At 38.3% G+C, this 17,232-nt stretch overlaps 1 protein-coding gene across 1 annotated transcript in view; it reads right to left on the bottom strand.

The window, feature by feature from the left end:
* Window positions 1-17,232, bottom strand: part of COL4A3 (collagen type IV alpha 3 chain) — a 64,063-nt gene that overhangs the window by 12,109 nt on the left and 34,722 nt on the right. The window contains exons 23-39 of the mRNA XM_072868491.1: window positions 16,352-16,444; window positions 15,512-15,607; window positions 15,088-15,158; window positions 13,637-13,825; window positions 12,556-12,724; window positions 11,565-11,657; window positions 10,348-10,452; window positions 9,500-9,597; window positions 7,937-8,087; window positions 7,692-7,805; window positions 6,748-6,915; window positions 5,581-5,670; window positions 4,870-5,004; window positions 4,061-4,159; window positions 1,831-1,920; window positions 1,298-1,437; window positions 113-239 (exon numbers count right to left, since the gene is read on the bottom strand). Coding sequence (XP_072724592.1) covers window positions 113-239; window positions 1,298-1,437; window positions 1,831-1,920; window positions 4,061-4,159; window positions 4,870-5,004; window positions 5,581-5,670; window positions 6,748-6,915; window positions 7,692-7,805; window positions 7,937-8,087; window positions 9,500-9,597; window positions 10,348-10,452; window positions 11,565-11,657; window positions 12,556-12,724; window positions 13,637-13,825; window positions 15,088-15,158; window positions 15,512-15,607; window positions 16,352-16,444 — 2,028 coding nt within the window. The remainder of the gene's footprint in view (window positions 1-112; window positions 240-1,297; window positions 1,438-1,830; window positions 1,921-4,060; window positions 4,160-4,869; window positions 5,005-5,580; window positions 5,671-6,747; window positions 6,916-7,691; window positions 7,806-7,936; window positions 8,088-9,499; window positions 9,598-10,347; window positions 10,453-11,564; window positions 11,658-12,555; window positions 12,725-13,636; window positions 13,826-15,087; window positions 15,159-15,511; window positions 15,608-16,351; window positions 16,445-17,232) is intronic.

The raw sequence follows: 17,232 nt of genomic DNA, 5'->3' as shown, positions 1-17,232 counted from the left end.
AGCAGTTGAATATAAACGTGCCACCTCACACGCACCCTGTGTAGTTTATTGAGAAATTAACTTCTTCTAGAAGCGCATCAACATCTCACCACCCCTCCAAAACCAAACATACCTGGGATTCCTGCGCCTCCAGTTTCCCCTCTGATGCCATGTGGTCCTGGTACTCCCTTATGTCCTGGATGACCTTGAGATCCTTTTTCTCCTTTGCTGCCCAAAGCTCCTGGGAGACCTGGATCTCCCTGAGAAATAGCAGTTGCACACAGAGAGGCAAGAATCACGTTACATTAAATACATCACATTCCATATTTGAACAACAGAAAAATCATACATAATTTTAAAGGTTAAGTAAGTGTAATCATGGTTCATTATGATTTTCAGAGAAAAATCAAAGTAGACTAATATGAAGTCTTCTCATAATACCACTGATCCTTTAGACATAGCTAAGAAAAAAAGATCGCTAATCTGTACAAACCAACTCCAGTCTTTAGATGTTTTCACCTGCACATAGACTTCCCTTCAATTTTATTCTAACAGCTCCTCTTTCGATCCAAACATACATTCCTTACATAATATGCAGCTATACAAAATACCAAAATGCATATTTTTCCTTGAATTCCTACTGACTTTCACAACAGTAATCTCATTGTGGCTACCCAGCTAATACAGAAAATAAACAGATAATTTAGACAGATTACAGGAGTTATAGTACAGTTCACAGCCTCAACTATGTATTTCAGACAATCTCATATGTAAAAAGACTCCCAGTTGTTCAACACCCAGAATACGTGGAGTAAAATTGTATCCAATTGACCAAACTTAAAAGATACTGTTTTTTTCTTAGCAATATATGTTATGTTCAGTAATATATATTGCTAAGAAAAAAAACAATTCATCCTATGTAATGATATTACTAGACTGCCAAAAACCAACAGTACAATTTTAGATTACAAAACTTTCGCATTTGCTAAGATTATGTTTTTCTGTACTTTTTAACATACAAGCATTCCTACTGCTGACTTTAAGTGCAAGTCCTTGTTCTTAATGATTAGCAACTTTTACAGTTATTTTCAAGATATTCCATCTTTACAAATAAGAAATTCTTGCACCAAGAGAAAAATGAAATATAATGAACTAAAAAATTTCTCCTGAGTAATGACACAATAGGATTTTCATATTTCTTATCATTAACAAATCATCTACTACTGCAAACTCTGCAGCTCTTGCTTACATGTTCTGTTTCTATAGTCAAAGGCTCTGCTTATTGCCTAATATGACAATGTTTCCATTGCCTTTATACCTTTGGACCAGGTTCTCCTGGAGGCCCAGCAGATGGGTACCCAGGGTCTCCTTTGTCACCTGGAAAGCCACCATAGCCTGGTGGACCCGGGTCACCTGATGGTCCTGGAAAGCCTGGAGATCCTTTCTGTCCTTTTGGGCCTGGAAAAATACAGATACTGACACCATTCTTAAAAGGATCATAATTGCATACCACACCTCATGTTTTGTGAAGTACTGCTTGTATATTCAGATATTCATTCTTCATTAAAGATAAAGTAATTGACACAGCCAGTGATTTTATTTTAAGCACATTAAGAAGAGGTTCTTACATGTAACTATATATAAATTGAAGACATTATTTTTCATGTAGAAAGAGGGAGAACTGCATTCTGCAAGTCAAGCAAATGCTGGGGTGGTGAGAAGTTTATAGGTACCGCAAAGAATAAATCCCAGTCTAAGCATTGTGTAGTGCGCTTACAGTAACTGCTCAGATCTGTGCAAATGCTTCTATACAGCTCTATGAATTTCTAATATGGCTTGATAGAAAATGACCTGGAATTCCCATGTCCCCTTTGTTTCCTGGTGCACCTGGGAATCCTTGTCCTCCAGGAATCCCTGGAAGACCCATAAATCCTTTAACACCTGCAAGATGAAGAAATAAGTGTCATCTTCACATGTTTGCTTTAGACACTGGCTGGCAGAGCTGTCATGAATACAGAATCCTCTACTGCACAACTTGTCACGGTATCTTATTATTTAATAAATCAACATGTGGCCAAAGTGTAACTCTTCCTCTTGCCCCAGACACAGATAAAATTATAATTATTGTTGTCAGAAAGTCAAGGCAATAATAAGCATCTTATGTATCAACATTAACATTAATGTTTGTGACCACAGCACTTAGGGGCGGCAACTGAAATATACTTCTGCAAATTTTGATCAAAATCACAAATTTGTATTGACACACTGGACTCTCCTTTCATTGTGCCCCTGAGTTCAGTCTGGTTTCTGGGCATGCGTCCTGGTTTCAGCTGGGATAGACTTAATTTTCTTTCTAGTAGCTGATATAGTGCTGTGTTTTGGACTTAGTATGAGAATAATGTTGATAGCAACAACTAAAACATCAGTGTGTTAAGTAGTGCTTATACTGGTCAAGGACTTTTCAGCTTCCCATGCCCTACTGACTGAGAAGGCTGGACATGCACAAGACGCTGGGAGGGGGCACAACCAAGACAGCTGATCCAAACTGGCCAAAGGGCTATTCCATACCATATGACATCATGCTCAGTATAGAAACTGGGGGCAGTTGGCTGGGGGGCAGCAATCGCTGCTCAGGGACCCGCTGGGCATCAGTCAGCAGGTGGTGAGCAGTTGCATCACTTGTTTTTTCTTGGGTTTTGTTCCTCTCTCTGTCTCTCATTGTTTTCCTTTTAATTATAATTTATTAGTCTTATTATTTTATGTTATTTCAATTATTAAACTGTCTTTATCTCAACCCGTGATTTTTCTTACTTTTGCTCTTCTGATTCTCTCTCCCATCCCACCGCGGGGGGGCAGGGTGAGCGAGCAGCTGTGTGGTGCTTGGTTGCTGACTGGGGCTAAACCACGACAATCACATTATTACTTACTCATTATGCACTTCTCATGACTAGTATACTCAAGAGCTTTTTCTTATATGGCTTAGACACTGTTTCCCCCACTCACTTATCTTAATTAGCTTAATTTAGCTAAATTAGCACTCAGTTTAATGACTACAAGACCTAGTTGTATCTAGAATGTCCAGATGTCTAAATTCCAGTGTACTAGCAATGCCTGAACATTTAGGCAGGTGAGGTCTTATTTTCTTCCATAAAAAGTTAGGGAGTAGTGGAGCATTTGCAGTTTTTCCTGTGATGGCTACACTGCAATGACTACAAAGGATGTTAAATGACAGAATATAGCAGCGATGCTATAATGACATATAGCACGGATAATTGCCATCATGAGAAGAGCCGTTTTGATTACAAGTTTAAAATTATTTCTAATTGTCACCATTTTTATGTATTATAGTGTCATATAGTTTTCTAGAAAGAAGTTATCAAAAATACAGAATACAAAGAAATAAAGATGTTTTATTAGCTTTAATTTGAAAAAAACAGATGCATTATCTCACTCAAGGGTCAACATTGTGTATGATGTTATAGTAATGGCAGAGCAAAACTTTGTGAAATGGCTTAGGTAGGTTTATAATTTATGCAGGTTCTTTTTAAGTCTGCTTTTCACTGAAGACCTGGTAACTTTCAAAATATAAGCCAAACAAGCAGGCTTTGAAAAGGGAAATGGAATCAATCCAAAAAGAAAAAAAAGGCTTCTGAAATATTTTTGTGCACAATCGCACAGTGTTCCTATTTTAGAATTCTTACTTTTTTTCATAATATTGGGAATTCAAACTTCACTTTCATAAATACCATTTTTTATTCATTGGCCCCATCAGCTTTTAGATTTTAAAGTTATTATTATTCAAGATTTAATATTATTTTCTATTTATCACCCCAAACAATGGTCTATATTTGGAAAGAAATGAAGAATCATTTGGTGGTAGCTGCTATGATTTCAAATAGCAGCTTTTGAAATTGCTCGGTTTCAGAATTCTCAGAAAACCTTCAGAGTTCATACAGAGAATGTAGTGCTGCTGCTGGAGCCAAGTTTATATTGTAATTGAGGTATATTGAGGTAAATATTGAGGTAATATTATCTCTACCCTCCATGTGATACAGTAATTTTTGATATACATATTCCATACCTGGTAGACCAGGTATTCCTTGAGACCCGTCAAGGCCTGGGGGACCCTGCATACCAGCATGCCCTTTTTCTCCTCTTAGACCCATTCTTCCTTGAACTCCTAAAACAAAGTTTCATTAAAAAAAAAAAATATTACAAAACAACATCTTATAACCTAAGTTTTATGTAAAGTTAAGTTTTATAACTCTTAAAACTAGTGGAGCATAGGATTTTCACTCTGTGAACACACACAAACAAGACAAGCTCACAGTTAATGCCTTCTGTATTTCTCATATGGAGACAAAAATAAATTTCTGAAAGTTTCCATAGGAAAACATCTACACAAAACACCAGATAGCATTAGTTAAGCATGTACAACTCATATACAGAGAGTCTATATTAATATTGCAAACAAAGGAATTCTTCTGATAGTCAAGTATTTCTGAGAAGACTCAATTTCTTTGCAATCCAGCATCTAGTTGGTAAGCACACCCATTTCTGTGCTCATGGGCTACTAAATGTGTACAAACATGAATGTATAGCATATATGTATAGAAGCCTCCTAGTACTACCAACATATTAATACTGGTTTCACATTACAATAAGAGTTTAAGGAATATGGACTTGTTAAAATGGAAATAAATACTCAATGTAATATCTAACTATCCCATAAATAAAAAGGCAGTTACAGTGTTCAGCAATAATTATTTCAAAGCCATATGAATACTCTCAGTAGCAGAGTCATTTTCTTCCATGTTTTAGAGTCCACTGGAACTGCAACATAGATGACAACCCTAACCAGTTTTGAATGACAGAACAATGAATGTGTACCTTTTAAGCCTTGTTCTCCTTTAGTCCCAATACGAACCAAGGTCTCAGATGGTCCAGGAAAACCTTTATCACCTGGTTCGCCTTTTGCTCCAAGAAACCCTTTTCTTCCCTTTAGTCCTGGGAAGCCAGAAGAACCTGCAAGAAAATGTAATGAAATTTCTGAAGAAACCTGACTAGACGATAGCATAAAGGAAGCAATGAAACTCCTGTCTTCAAGGGTGACTACGTATGTAAATATACATTCCAAATCAACAACCTAAACTAGCTTAATTACTCCAATCAGCAATAAAACATCTATGAGCACAGATTATGGCAAGAGACGGTAATTATTTCTTATACTGAATATATGTATAATCTTATATCTGTTGAATAGATATAATAATAATATTTGGAACATGAATGGGATAGAAAAAATAGAGCAAAAAAGCTCTCTGCTTTTTATTTAGCAAATCACCAGCCACTTTTACAAACACCAATGAAACAGAAAAGGTGGCAATTCAAAATGGCTAAAAAAAGAATAAGTAATGTTGTCATTCAGTCTGTAGACTGCATATATACAGAAGTCAAAGATTTACCAAGACTCAAACAAATTCCAGTATGACATGCATACTCAGGAGTGATAACATACATCAAGATGGATCACAAGACTACTTCAGCATGGAAGTTCCTATATTCTAAGTAATAATGAAGGCAGATACTATGGCCACTTGCCTCTGATACCAGGATTGCCTGGTCTTCCAATCATGCCAGGGGGTCCAGGAATTCCTAACAGGCCCATTATACCTGGCTCTCCCCTTGAGCCTGTGAAATTGAAGCAACAGGAACGTATTTGTTAGTATTTGATCACTGAAACAGAACATTACTTCAGAAAACTACACATGTGCCTGTCATTTAAGTGTTTAATTGCCTTTTTTTTTTCTCCATTTCTATAACATACTGTTGAAGCCAGTTTTCCAGTCTTTAACCACATGAACAGCACTTACACACACAGTAACCCCCAAACTACCTAGATAGTAGCTGTAACAGCTTCTGTCAATGAATGAAACAACTGACAGTGAGGATAATGTATCTGAGATATCCACACAGGGATGGGAGACCTGTCACGGGATGTTCTGGCTCAGGAGCTGAAGGCCTGCTGGGACACGACAACTCCCCTCAAATGACATCAGAAACCTAGGTTTGCACAACTGAGTCAAGCGCTACAGGTTTGTCATTAGTGTTATAGGTTGTATATATAAAAAGGTATGTACCATCTCCTTCCCACAGAATAATGCAGGATTTGATAGCAATGAAAAAAAAATCTTTCTTAGAGATAAGAAGCATTACATACCTGATTTCTTTTATTCTACAAATCAAATTTAAACACATTTCTGAAAAAAAACCTATAGGGATTACCTACCTTACTTACAGTTAGCTCTGGTTAACGTGACAGTTGATCTGACTCAACTCTGTCAGACTCAAGATCTGAACTTGCTTTTTAAGAATAAGAAGATAGCATTAACAAGCTATCTGTTTGAAAAGGGATGCTGAGTAAGAACTACTAAACACTTTACACTTCCATTATGTTGGGGAGTTGCTTTGAATGTTAACTAGTTCATGTTCTACTGCAAGGACATTACTGTACAAAAACCAATGTAAGGCAGCCTTCTGTTCTCAGAAGACTGTTATAGAAAATTCTGTACTATGTCATGACAGCTTCAAGATATGCTTGTCATTTAGGGAATGATTTATTTGTTTTCCATATAGATCTCAATGATATATGAAAGCTGTTGATGGAAAAATATTTCAGCATCTTCAATTTGGAAAAGCATGACTGACACCTTTTTGCAGAGACTGACTTAATTTCTATGTCAAAACAAGTATTTGGGGAATCCTTACCTGGCACACCGGAGATTCCTGGCCTTCCAGACTGTCCCTTGGGACCAGGTAATCCTGTATTTCCCTGAAAACCTATTAATCCAGGTTCCCCAGGCTTTCCATAGATTCCTGGGATACTCAAGCCAGGAGGACCTAGTTTTCCTTTTGAACCTTGTGAACCTCTTCCTCCTAAGAAAAATGCATGACAGGGTAGTATGGTGCATCTGTCTGGAAAATAAACCTTCATTTCTATCTTGCCACCATGAGCATGAATCTCTTCTTGAACTTTGCCTGTTTGAGGGCTAAACATTAGATCTGTAAGACAACATACATGTTCAAGAAATCTTAAGAGTTGTGGTGGTGGTATTTTTTTTTCTTTTTAAGAAAAAAAAACAAAGGCGAGAGTAGACAATTCTGTTCTTTCTCAGGAAAAGAAAAAAAAAACCAAACATGAAAACCCACAAATTCTGCATTCATTCTCTTAAAAAAAATCCTTTTGAGATCATATATAGGAGAAGAACTGTGCTGGGTACCCGAGTGTGTTTCTCTTGGAACGGAAATCATACGCAGTACACGCAGTTACTTTTGAGTCCCTAAACTTGTTTTCTACCTAGCTGAGCTCTTCCTCTGTTTTGTTTCTTTATCAATCACATTGCACCAAGGAATCTAAGTTCAGCCCCATATAGGAGACATGGCTGAAATATCCTTTTTCCTGCAGAATTTGGGCCAGTTTGTGATTACTCTTTGTACTGTAGAATGGAATCTGAATCTTAATCCATCTTAATCAGTGCATGTGTTTCCTCCCATCTGCAGAAAGTGTATCTTGTAAATGGGCTTATGTTTTCTCACCTACTATCCTATAACCAATATCCAAAAACATCATCGGCTCTCTCAGGCTGTTGGAAGGCAGAAACAAAACCCAGACCCACCCAGCCAAATGGCACATGTGATTCAGAAGGTCCTACCTGGTGGGCCTGTAGCTCCTTGGCCACCTGGCAAACCTGGCAGGCCAATAAGACATTCAGCAGGTTTTCCTGGAAAACCTGGATCTCCAGGAACTCCAGGTGAGCCATGATCTCCTAAAAGAAAGGAGACTGGATTCACAAAGATTTAAGTAGAAGTTTCAGGCTTTGAGTGAGTATTGTTTGACTTGGCTTCCCTTTCCTTAAAATAACTTGCTGTGCTCCTTGAGCTTGTTTGACAACAGTACCTCTTAGGCCATCATCACCATCATGTCCACCACGTCCTGGAAGGCCTGGAAGTCCTGGAAATCCAGTGTCACCTTTTGAGCCAGGAATGCCATGACCTCCTGGTGAACCCAGTCTACCTGGCTCTCCAGGAATAACCATGCCTGGGTCACCCTGCAACACAGAGAAATGTAAACAATCCATGTGTACTATGTTTTGCAAATCTGCCAAACTATTTTCTCCACTGTGTGATCAATTAACGTTTTTTATTAGGGTAATTTTCTCCATTTCCTGGGGATCTTTCACATTATAATTTTTAATGGCTCCAATTCAGCAGACCACTGGATGTTCCTTATTGACCAGCTGCAGGCTCCATACCAGAGGAGTAATTTGTCTAGACAGCTTTTGAACTCTGTCTCCTAACTCTAAGAAATTGCTACTGAGCAATGCAAAACACTTCCCTCCATTTGGCCTTTACTGCATTGTGATGCTTGCTGTAGCTGTGAAAAGCTTTGGACCTGTATCTGAAAGTTTGGTTGAAGTTTGTGCAAATACAACTTTTCCTTTATTTTATACGATAGTCATATTTTAATAAAAATATTTATTTAAATAGTCAAGGTCAGCACCCAGATGTGTCTCGGAATACTCAAAGTCAGTTATTGGGGTTTTTTTAAATCATTCTTCTGAGCATTGTTTTCCATGAAGACTGTTATATCACAAATGTCCTAAGTCTATTCCCTGAAAGGGAAGTTTGAATTGTTCTTTTTGACTGACTAAACTGCTGGTTGTTTTGAGTACTAGCTTTGAGTACCAGCAAATCAGTATGTTCACAAAGCAGGTCAGTAGAGCTGAGCTTATATCAGTCACTGATGATCTAGTTGGACCACAAAGGCCACTCCACATCCAGCTGTTCTGTGGCATCAAACACAGATTAAATAATAATTAAAAAAAAAAAATCCACAACCCCAAACCCCACACTTTGTCATGTCAAAACCACACACAAAAGAAAGACATATGAGCACACAAAAAAAGAAATGCCACCTTTCAAAACATTTAGGTGTTATGTTGTTCAAATTTGAATTCTGATTACAGAGTAATCAAGAATCCTACATTTACATATGCCATCACTATATTAGCTTCTGTTAATCAGCAAGAATGGCTGCAGTATTACCTCCAATGTACTTCCTTTACACTTCAATTCAACAGAGCACGTGCTTAAATTAAATGCATACTTACTTGTCACTGACCTCCATCAAATATGTGCTTAATTGCAATTTCTGAATAGCCATCTTTTCAGAAGCTGTGGCCTTAATTTTTTGCTGTAAGCAATGCAATATCCTCCTTGTGCTCTAAAAACTGAAGTACCAAAACATCCCAAACACTTGGAGTTCTGAAATCCTGCATCTAAGTTTAAAATTTTGGCTTGAGCCCCTTTATATATAAACGATTTAATTTCATAGTTTGTGCATCACTGGCCAGGAAATATAGGAACTCCTATATTCCTTACACTTCTTAATTTATTTGCTCAGTGTCACGTTTAATGAATGGGACCTATGGAAAAGTCTGCGCTGTATTTCTAACCAAACCTTTTCTCCTGGTTGACCTAGGTTTCCAGCTCGGCCTGGATCTCCAATCTTTCCTTCGCAACCTGGTGACCCTCTCCCTCCTGCAAGTCCTTTATCTCCTGCAAAAGAAATTAAATGGCAGTACAGATGCTATGGTTATCACCTTATTTTACAAATGTAACACTGCTTGGTTACTTGCTTCAAATCAGTTCTGTAACATGTCAGGTGGTGGGGGTTTTTTTTGTGGTTTTTTTTTTGTTTTTTTTTTTTAAAGTGAAGCTATTCTGATGTCAGTTCCCTACTGTTTTCTTTAACAAGCAGCTTCGTAGTAGTTTTAGTATCAGAGCTTTCTCCTCTCCCCATCCTGATGGGATTATGAGAATAGTTCTTAATATTTTTAGTGTCCAAAGAGGGGTATGACTTTGCATGAGGAATGGACAAACTGGCAGTATGCAAAATGCTTTCTATTACCTGCACGTTAGAGCAGGTATAGCACTGTACATAACCAAGACTGATTAAAACCAAAGTACTGACACTTATAAAGCTCTGTCTCTGTAACACATATCCAGGTAAAGAGAATCCATCTGAAGTAAGTGTGGCACCCAGATGAGCTGCACCTGTTTGGGCAGTATTCCAGGAAGCATCAATGTCTTAAAATATTTTCCTACTGCCAGCTTTGATACTCGATTCTCTGAAATACTTCAAAAAGTTTCAAATTTGCAATTTATAAGGCTGAAGGCCATATTGACTAATGTTCATTGATTTTTTTTTTTTTACTTGTTGATTGTTTTTAATGTGGACTAAAAAAAAAATAGTAATGTTTTTGGGGTTTGGGGTTTTTTTGAAGAAGATCAAAAAGAGTATTTTACCTTTTGGACCTGGGTTTCCAGGAAATCCAAGCCCTGGAAAGCCTGTGTCACCTGTTGGCCCTGGATGTCCTGAATCACCTGGCTGACCTCTTGCTCCAACCCTACCTGTACAAAGAAAATAAGTAAACTGTGATGTATCCTACCACAGAACATCAACTTGTAAGATTAGGTGTTTTATAGTTTATCATTATTAATTAGGACACCACTGTAGATTATATTAGAACTTAGACACTATTTCTCCTACAGCAGGTTTTCACAGTTAAAATGGTAATTGTGTTCACAGTATCAAAGCAGGCATGAGTCTGTGACTTAAGTTTTTATCCAGTCTGCCCAAACTCCAGACTTCTAGGAACAACTGCATGCAGATACAAATCTTCTACTTGTTGAGAATATACAAACACACATCATAGGGGTGAGGCTTGGAACAGAAGCAACTATAAGAACAGAAGCTACCATAAAGCTGCCAAGAAATTTTCTTATGCTATTCAGGGCAGCTTTAAGGACTATTGTTCTACAAAACCAAAGCAAAGATACCTTACGGTTAGCCTGAACGTCACGAAAATGTCCTTCAGTGCATTCAAAAAGTCTGCAAAATTTAAAACACCAGCAACCAAAAAAATCCCACCTAGAACCCAAGCCCAAAACCCACCCGAAAAAGGAAACTCAGGTTCTTATTATCTTAGAACAATGGTTAGTAACAGTCACGTCAAAAAGGAATCAGGAAACTTAGTCATACAGTTACTTTTTTGACTGTGCCCCTGCAAAACATGAGAAGAGCCAAGGGCTTCAGGAAGATTAAGAATGCTTTAATCTAATTTTGTTCCTTCTCTTTTGAAGGTTGCAACAGTCCCAGGATAATTTAGGATAGGCTTTTGTCAAAATTATGCCAGAGGGGCCTTTCTGAATATACAAGCTGTGGCATGTGCACCAGATGTTTCTGGTTCTTGGAGGAACCAAGTCGTTAGTGTAGGACTGCTTGGAATCTCTGCCATACTGCACACCATGGACATGGCCCTGTGTGCCCTTCCTATTCACATCCACTTCCCCTAGTTTTCTTGAACAGGAATGTTACAGCTAATTCCATAGTTTCCATACCACAGAAATCCTTTTTATACTTATTTCAAATTAACCCAACAGTTTTATCTGGCCAGAGCTAGGAGAGAAATCCCAATCGGATTACCTCTGATTTTTACTGTATTTAGTGCAGATGTACTCACCAGGCACTCCTGGGGGTCCAGGTAAACCATCTGGTCCTTGAGGTCCTGGCAACGCAGGTAATGGAGTTATCCTACTGGTCTCTCCTTTCAGACCTTCAGCAAATACATAATCAAAGATTACAAAGGCTTATAGTTTGGCAATACATAATCTTAAGCATTTAAAAATATTAGTGATCAATCTACTCAGTTAAAAATGCAGTCTTCTACAGTTTCCATATTTCTGAAACTCCAACAGACTTTGAAAAGCCTTCAGATCCTGGCATCATAAAGCAAAAGAACTTTATTGACACCAAGACCACCTGCAGCCTTCTTCTCAGCCCTCCTGCAGTATATTGGAGACCCAGAAAAGGAAGCACAAAGTCAGCAGGAAAATGATGCAATTGAGAAATGCTTAATCTGCAACTCCATTTCATAAAGATTTAATGCGTATTCTCTTTAAGAAACCTTGACTATATCTGCTGTCCAACTCTGAGTTCTTCCAGATTATGCTTGCCTACAAATATATACACTGGTATGTTTTCAGCACTCAGAAATGATTAACTCCTTCATATTTTTCCCTGATGACTTAGCCTACACTGATGATGATGACTGGGTACATATTTAAAGACTTTTTTTTTTCATGATGAGGATAGTCAAGCACTGGAACAGGTTGCCCAGAGATGATGTGCTAACTTGGTCCTTGAAGGTTTTCAAGGCCCAACTGGATAAAGCCTTGAGTAACTTGGTCTGATCTCATACGTGACCCTGCTCTGAGCAGGAGTTTGGGCTAAAGACCTCATAGGGTCCCTTCCAACCTCAATTATCTCATGACCCTAAGACTTTTGCTATTATCTCCAGTGGGACAAAAGTTGGAACAACACTGTGGAATTCTCATCCCAAGAAAAACTTCCTATGTTTCATGAATTATGTCTTTGACTTCAATCTATCTCTGCAATTTCAATCAAGTGCTCTTTAACGTAGGTAAAATATGGTAAAATAGGAAGTTACAAACCAGCTTCTCCAGGTAATCCAGGTGGACCAGGTATTCCTTTAGAGCCTTTGAAACCTCTTATTCCTGGTGGTCCATATCCTGGCAGTCCAGGAAGCCCCATCTCTCCAGGAATACCAAGACTGCCAGGCAATCCAGGTAGTCCTCTATCTCCTTTTGAACCAGCCAATCCCTATTAACGATTACACGTGTGTATACCAAGCATTACTTGCTTTCCACACCTGCATTCATAACAAAATGCTTGATTCTGTCTGACTATAGTCTTGCACTACTTTAGCAACAGAGTAGCTCTGCTAATTTAAGAGGAATTTTTCCTCTGATTTACTTGTGATTAAAGGAATTTACATTTTAATATCAACAGTTACCAATAGAGGGCTATTAAGAGTGAAATAGTACAAATAAATACAACAGCTTGATTTTTCAGTCGCTGTGGCATTAAACTGTACACTTTTTTCTTTTTAAAACAGGTTTGGTAAAAAAAAACCCCTCAGCTCTGATTCTCCTCAAATACTGTCAAGTCAGGTTTAGAGAGTTGTATCTTAATCACTTTTACAGTTTCTCAGCCAACACAACACAACAATAATTGTTACTTTTTGTTTCTGCTGAACAAAGAGCTCTGCCTTAACGATTCTAGTTTTATGGTCAGTAATCCCAGATTTTGTGGTTTCTCTCAGCCCTGACTGAAGATTAACTCCTAAAGACTGAACAGGAATTATTTGAATTATTATTTCCTTTTAAGCATTGTAAGTAGTCAGGAAAACTGTCTTTTTTAAAAAATCATATTAATATAAATTAATTTATATTAATATCCAATATAAATATCCAAACTAACACCACAATAGACTGCCAAGGTTTTTCAGCAACATGTATCTACACTAGCCTCATCTCTCTGGTATTACATAAAAATATTTACTCTCATTCTTTCATACATATTGGTTGCTATAGCTGAGCATAGCACCCCCAAGTCAGGTAAAGGATATTCAGTAAAAGTATCTAAATAGATAAAACAGACTGTTGTACAAGATATAAATATTGACTTAGGTTTTCATGAATTCTATATTAATTGCAAACAATGCATACCCACCTCTTCACCTTTAGAACCCTTGGATCCTTTAGAGCCAGGTCTTCCTGGAAATCCACTTGAACCTTTTCTTCCTCTGTCTCCCCTGGCTCCTGGATCTCCTTGCTCACCTTTTGGCCCTTCTGGATACACATATCCTGGCTCACCTTTTGATCCTTTATGTCCTTGATCTCCTCTAAAACCTGGAGGTCCCTGGAAGAAAGCAATCAAAAGAATTTCAGTGCTAGACATATGTCAACTGTTTTCAAGCTTTCTCCTTTTAAATTAAATAAAGAAATTTTTAAATACCTGAGAGTGGTTCTCTTTATTCTCATCTTTATTCACTATAATGGCACACTTCAATGAACAGGGTTTTTTGGGTTTTTTGTTGTTGTTTGGGGTTTTTTTAATTGTTGTTTTGTTTTTTCTTGTTCTCCTGCCTTTACTCCTTTTGGCCCTGATTATCATTTCATTTGTACTACTATATGCAGGAATAATGCAGGATCATTTAATGAATCAGACTGGTTGTGCTTTGGCGGCACAAAAAGCAGGACAAGAAAGCGCCTTAAAATCTAATTAGAGATTTCTCCTTCACATGGGAATAACTCCCCAGGGACACTGTAACAGCCACAGTTGGCTCTCTTCATAGTTAACTTCTCTCCCTTCTTTCCGCCCTCAGGGTACAAAGTGTGTAATCTATCCTAGCCAAAACCAGTACAAGCTGAAAGTACACTGGGCTCTAGTGATCTTGGGCTCATAAACTCTTGGGAACCTTCTGGGAAAAACCTGTTAGCAGACTCTTTCATTCTGCATCTGTATGGCAACCACCACAATGACTACTTGTGCGTGACTTTTTTTATCGGACAGCACTGACTAATTTCCCACTAATAATTACTACTACAGGCACAAGTTAGAACAACCAAGTGGTATGTCTGTGGCAGGAGGTGTCAGCCTTCCCCCTCCATAATGTTTCCCAAGAGGGAATGTCCTTTGCACCTCTAAAGAGAGTATTATGAGAAGCAAGCTTCTCTGCACAGCTGGGGCTTTAGCAAGTCCTGAGTATGCTGGAAACAAGAGAAGTAAGAACTCTGATGATGATCACAGCACACAAAACTCTATATATGCTTTACAGCCACTGCCATGATTATAGAATTATGTAGATGAACACAAGTTAACTGTAAACTGCCCATACCAGGCAGAAGAAGCAGTCTAGCCATCATGAAATACAGCACAGGTTAATCACACTGCCTCACTGCCTGGGCTGAACTTCTTGCTGCACTGAGCAAAAGAGGCTCACATAAAGCTAGGTCAGCTATGTCCACGTTACAGTCTCTACCTAGGCCTCCCATGCAGACACATTCATTACTACAGAAAGAAAACTGTTGAGATCACCCAGTATGTAACACCAGCCATGAGGTTTCTCTGAAATAATTCTTGTGGGATCTGAAAACTAATCTGAAAAACTCAAGTCTTACTTGAACTCCTGGAAACCCCGGTGCTCCTGGAGAACCCGGAGAACCTTTTGGACCCGTTGTTCCTTCTCTACCTGCAAAAGAAACAGCATATTTTGTAAACAAAAATGAAAACAATGACATGGATTTTGACAAGCTCCGATAATCACACCCAGCATTGAATGTTTCTGCTTGTTACATTGACTGCATCATCATAGACTGACCTGGCTTCAGGCTCCACCTAAGCCTATTAGCATTCTGACTTCACCTCTTTCAGGCCTTGTGCTCATATCAGTGGATGGAGCTGCATCAGGCTCTCACACCCATCACAACCTCAGGGCTAGTTCAAGGACTGCATGCTGCAGACATGCCCATACCTGATTCTCGTGCTAAAAGCAAAATCATTGGCATTTCCTACTACCCTGTTAGAAACAACAAGATAATTTACCAGGCATGCCATCTTGGCCATGTGGCCCAGGAGAACCAGGAAGACCAGGTATTCCCGGAATATAGCTGCAATCAGTACACATGCAAGCTTCATCACCTAGAATGAAAATAATTAGTTGTTCCGCAGCAAGTCATTCCCAAGCTTAACTAACGTGTTACATAGTTTATTATAGAGGATGGCTAAGACTTTTTAGCCAGAGAACAGTAGGAACACAGCCTTAATTTTGTTGGAAGATCACTTCCAACACAGTACAAAATTACCTGTGGTCAGAACTGATTACATTTCATTGAAAATGCAGGAACATTCAGTTTAAATATCTTGATTTTTCAAGTCTAGTTTTAGTAAACCATTTGGATACAGTCACTCTACTGATAAGCCAAATTCTCTCAAAAGAAGAAAGGGACATAGGCTTCAAATTGACATGGCTCCATAACAGCCTGGGTGACTTTAATGACTGGCAAGTGGCAAAGAGATTCAGCAGCTCTTGTGGTGATACTTGCAGAAGCAACCTCCTCTCAGAGAACAACTGTTAGTGTTAAACATAACAACAGGAGAATATGAAAACCCTACCAACCTGTAATAATTGTTTGTCCCAGTGAAGATCTACACCCTGGCTGCAGTGCTGTACAACTGGTGTGCAGCAGTGGCACATGCACTGCTCTTTTAGCTGCTGCTTACTGTAGGGGGAGGAAGATATCTTGCTTTCCCTAATGAATTTTATTAAATCTCTGAACTCATCAAATAGCTTAAGAGGTAAATTAAATTCAAAATTTCATAAGGATCCGATAAGGTTACTGGATTGTACCATCTACTTCTGAGTGACAGTTTTCTGAAACTGACCTTTCATGCCAGTATCTCCTGGAGGTCCTGGAGGTCCTGTACACCCTGGCTCTCCAGGAAGTCCTGGTAGGCCTGTTTTAAATGTTACTCTACCTGTTAATGAAATGAGCATGGCACCATTGCATCAGCAGATTATTCAGACAATTCTCTATTTGCTAAGAGAGAAAAAAATTGCAGGGATGAGCTGGAGACAGTATTCTGATCCTTATGGGTCCCTTCCAACTTGAGATATTCTATGATTCTATGATTCATTTAAAAGATAGAACTATCTGGACAAATCCAAAACACCTGTAACTGGAAGTACTTGAGGATAAATATGGTAATGCCAAAGTAAATCTCAGCAGACTGTTGGATCCATCTGTCTAGCCTTTAAAAAGTATAGTCCATTCTGGGGAAAGTATTTCCATTTTATTTGAATCAACAGAAACATAATTTTTTCTTTTACCAGGAATGGAAAGGAAACTTTTCTTTTAATCCTAAATTGTTAATACTGCTCATGTATCTTTGACAGAATTATTCTGCTGTATTTACTATTACTTTGGAAAAACGGAACATGCATTGAGCTCTTCCTAAGGTAATATATTTGGGGGATAGATATATTTTTCAAAGAGAAAGAAAAGACAAGCACTACATTGGTATTGGTTCAGAAAGACTTGTTCTGGCCATACCACATATAAAAGAAACATGATGCTGTTGGTACTCCTAGTTAAAGAAGTATTCCTAGTTAATACATTTTCTAGAAGTTTTATAAACTGTTACTGCTTTATTTTCATGCTGCCAGAACTTCAAACCTGCTCTAAGGCCTACTAAGACCTCTGGAGGCAAGCAATTTCTCTAGCTTTCAGATTAGTCCATTCTGAATTTAGTTTTACAGATTTACT

The sequence above is a fragment of the Ciconia boyciana genome, chromosome 7, assembly GCF_034638445.1.
Source record: "Ciconia boyciana chromosome 7, ASM3463844v1, whole genome shotgun sequence".
Lineage (NCBI taxonomy): Eukaryota > Metazoa > Chordata > Aves > Ciconiiformes > Ciconiidae > Ciconia > Ciconia boyciana.
Note: the sequence above shows the minus strand (reverse complement) of the source record. Positions and strands in the feature narration are given on the sequence as shown.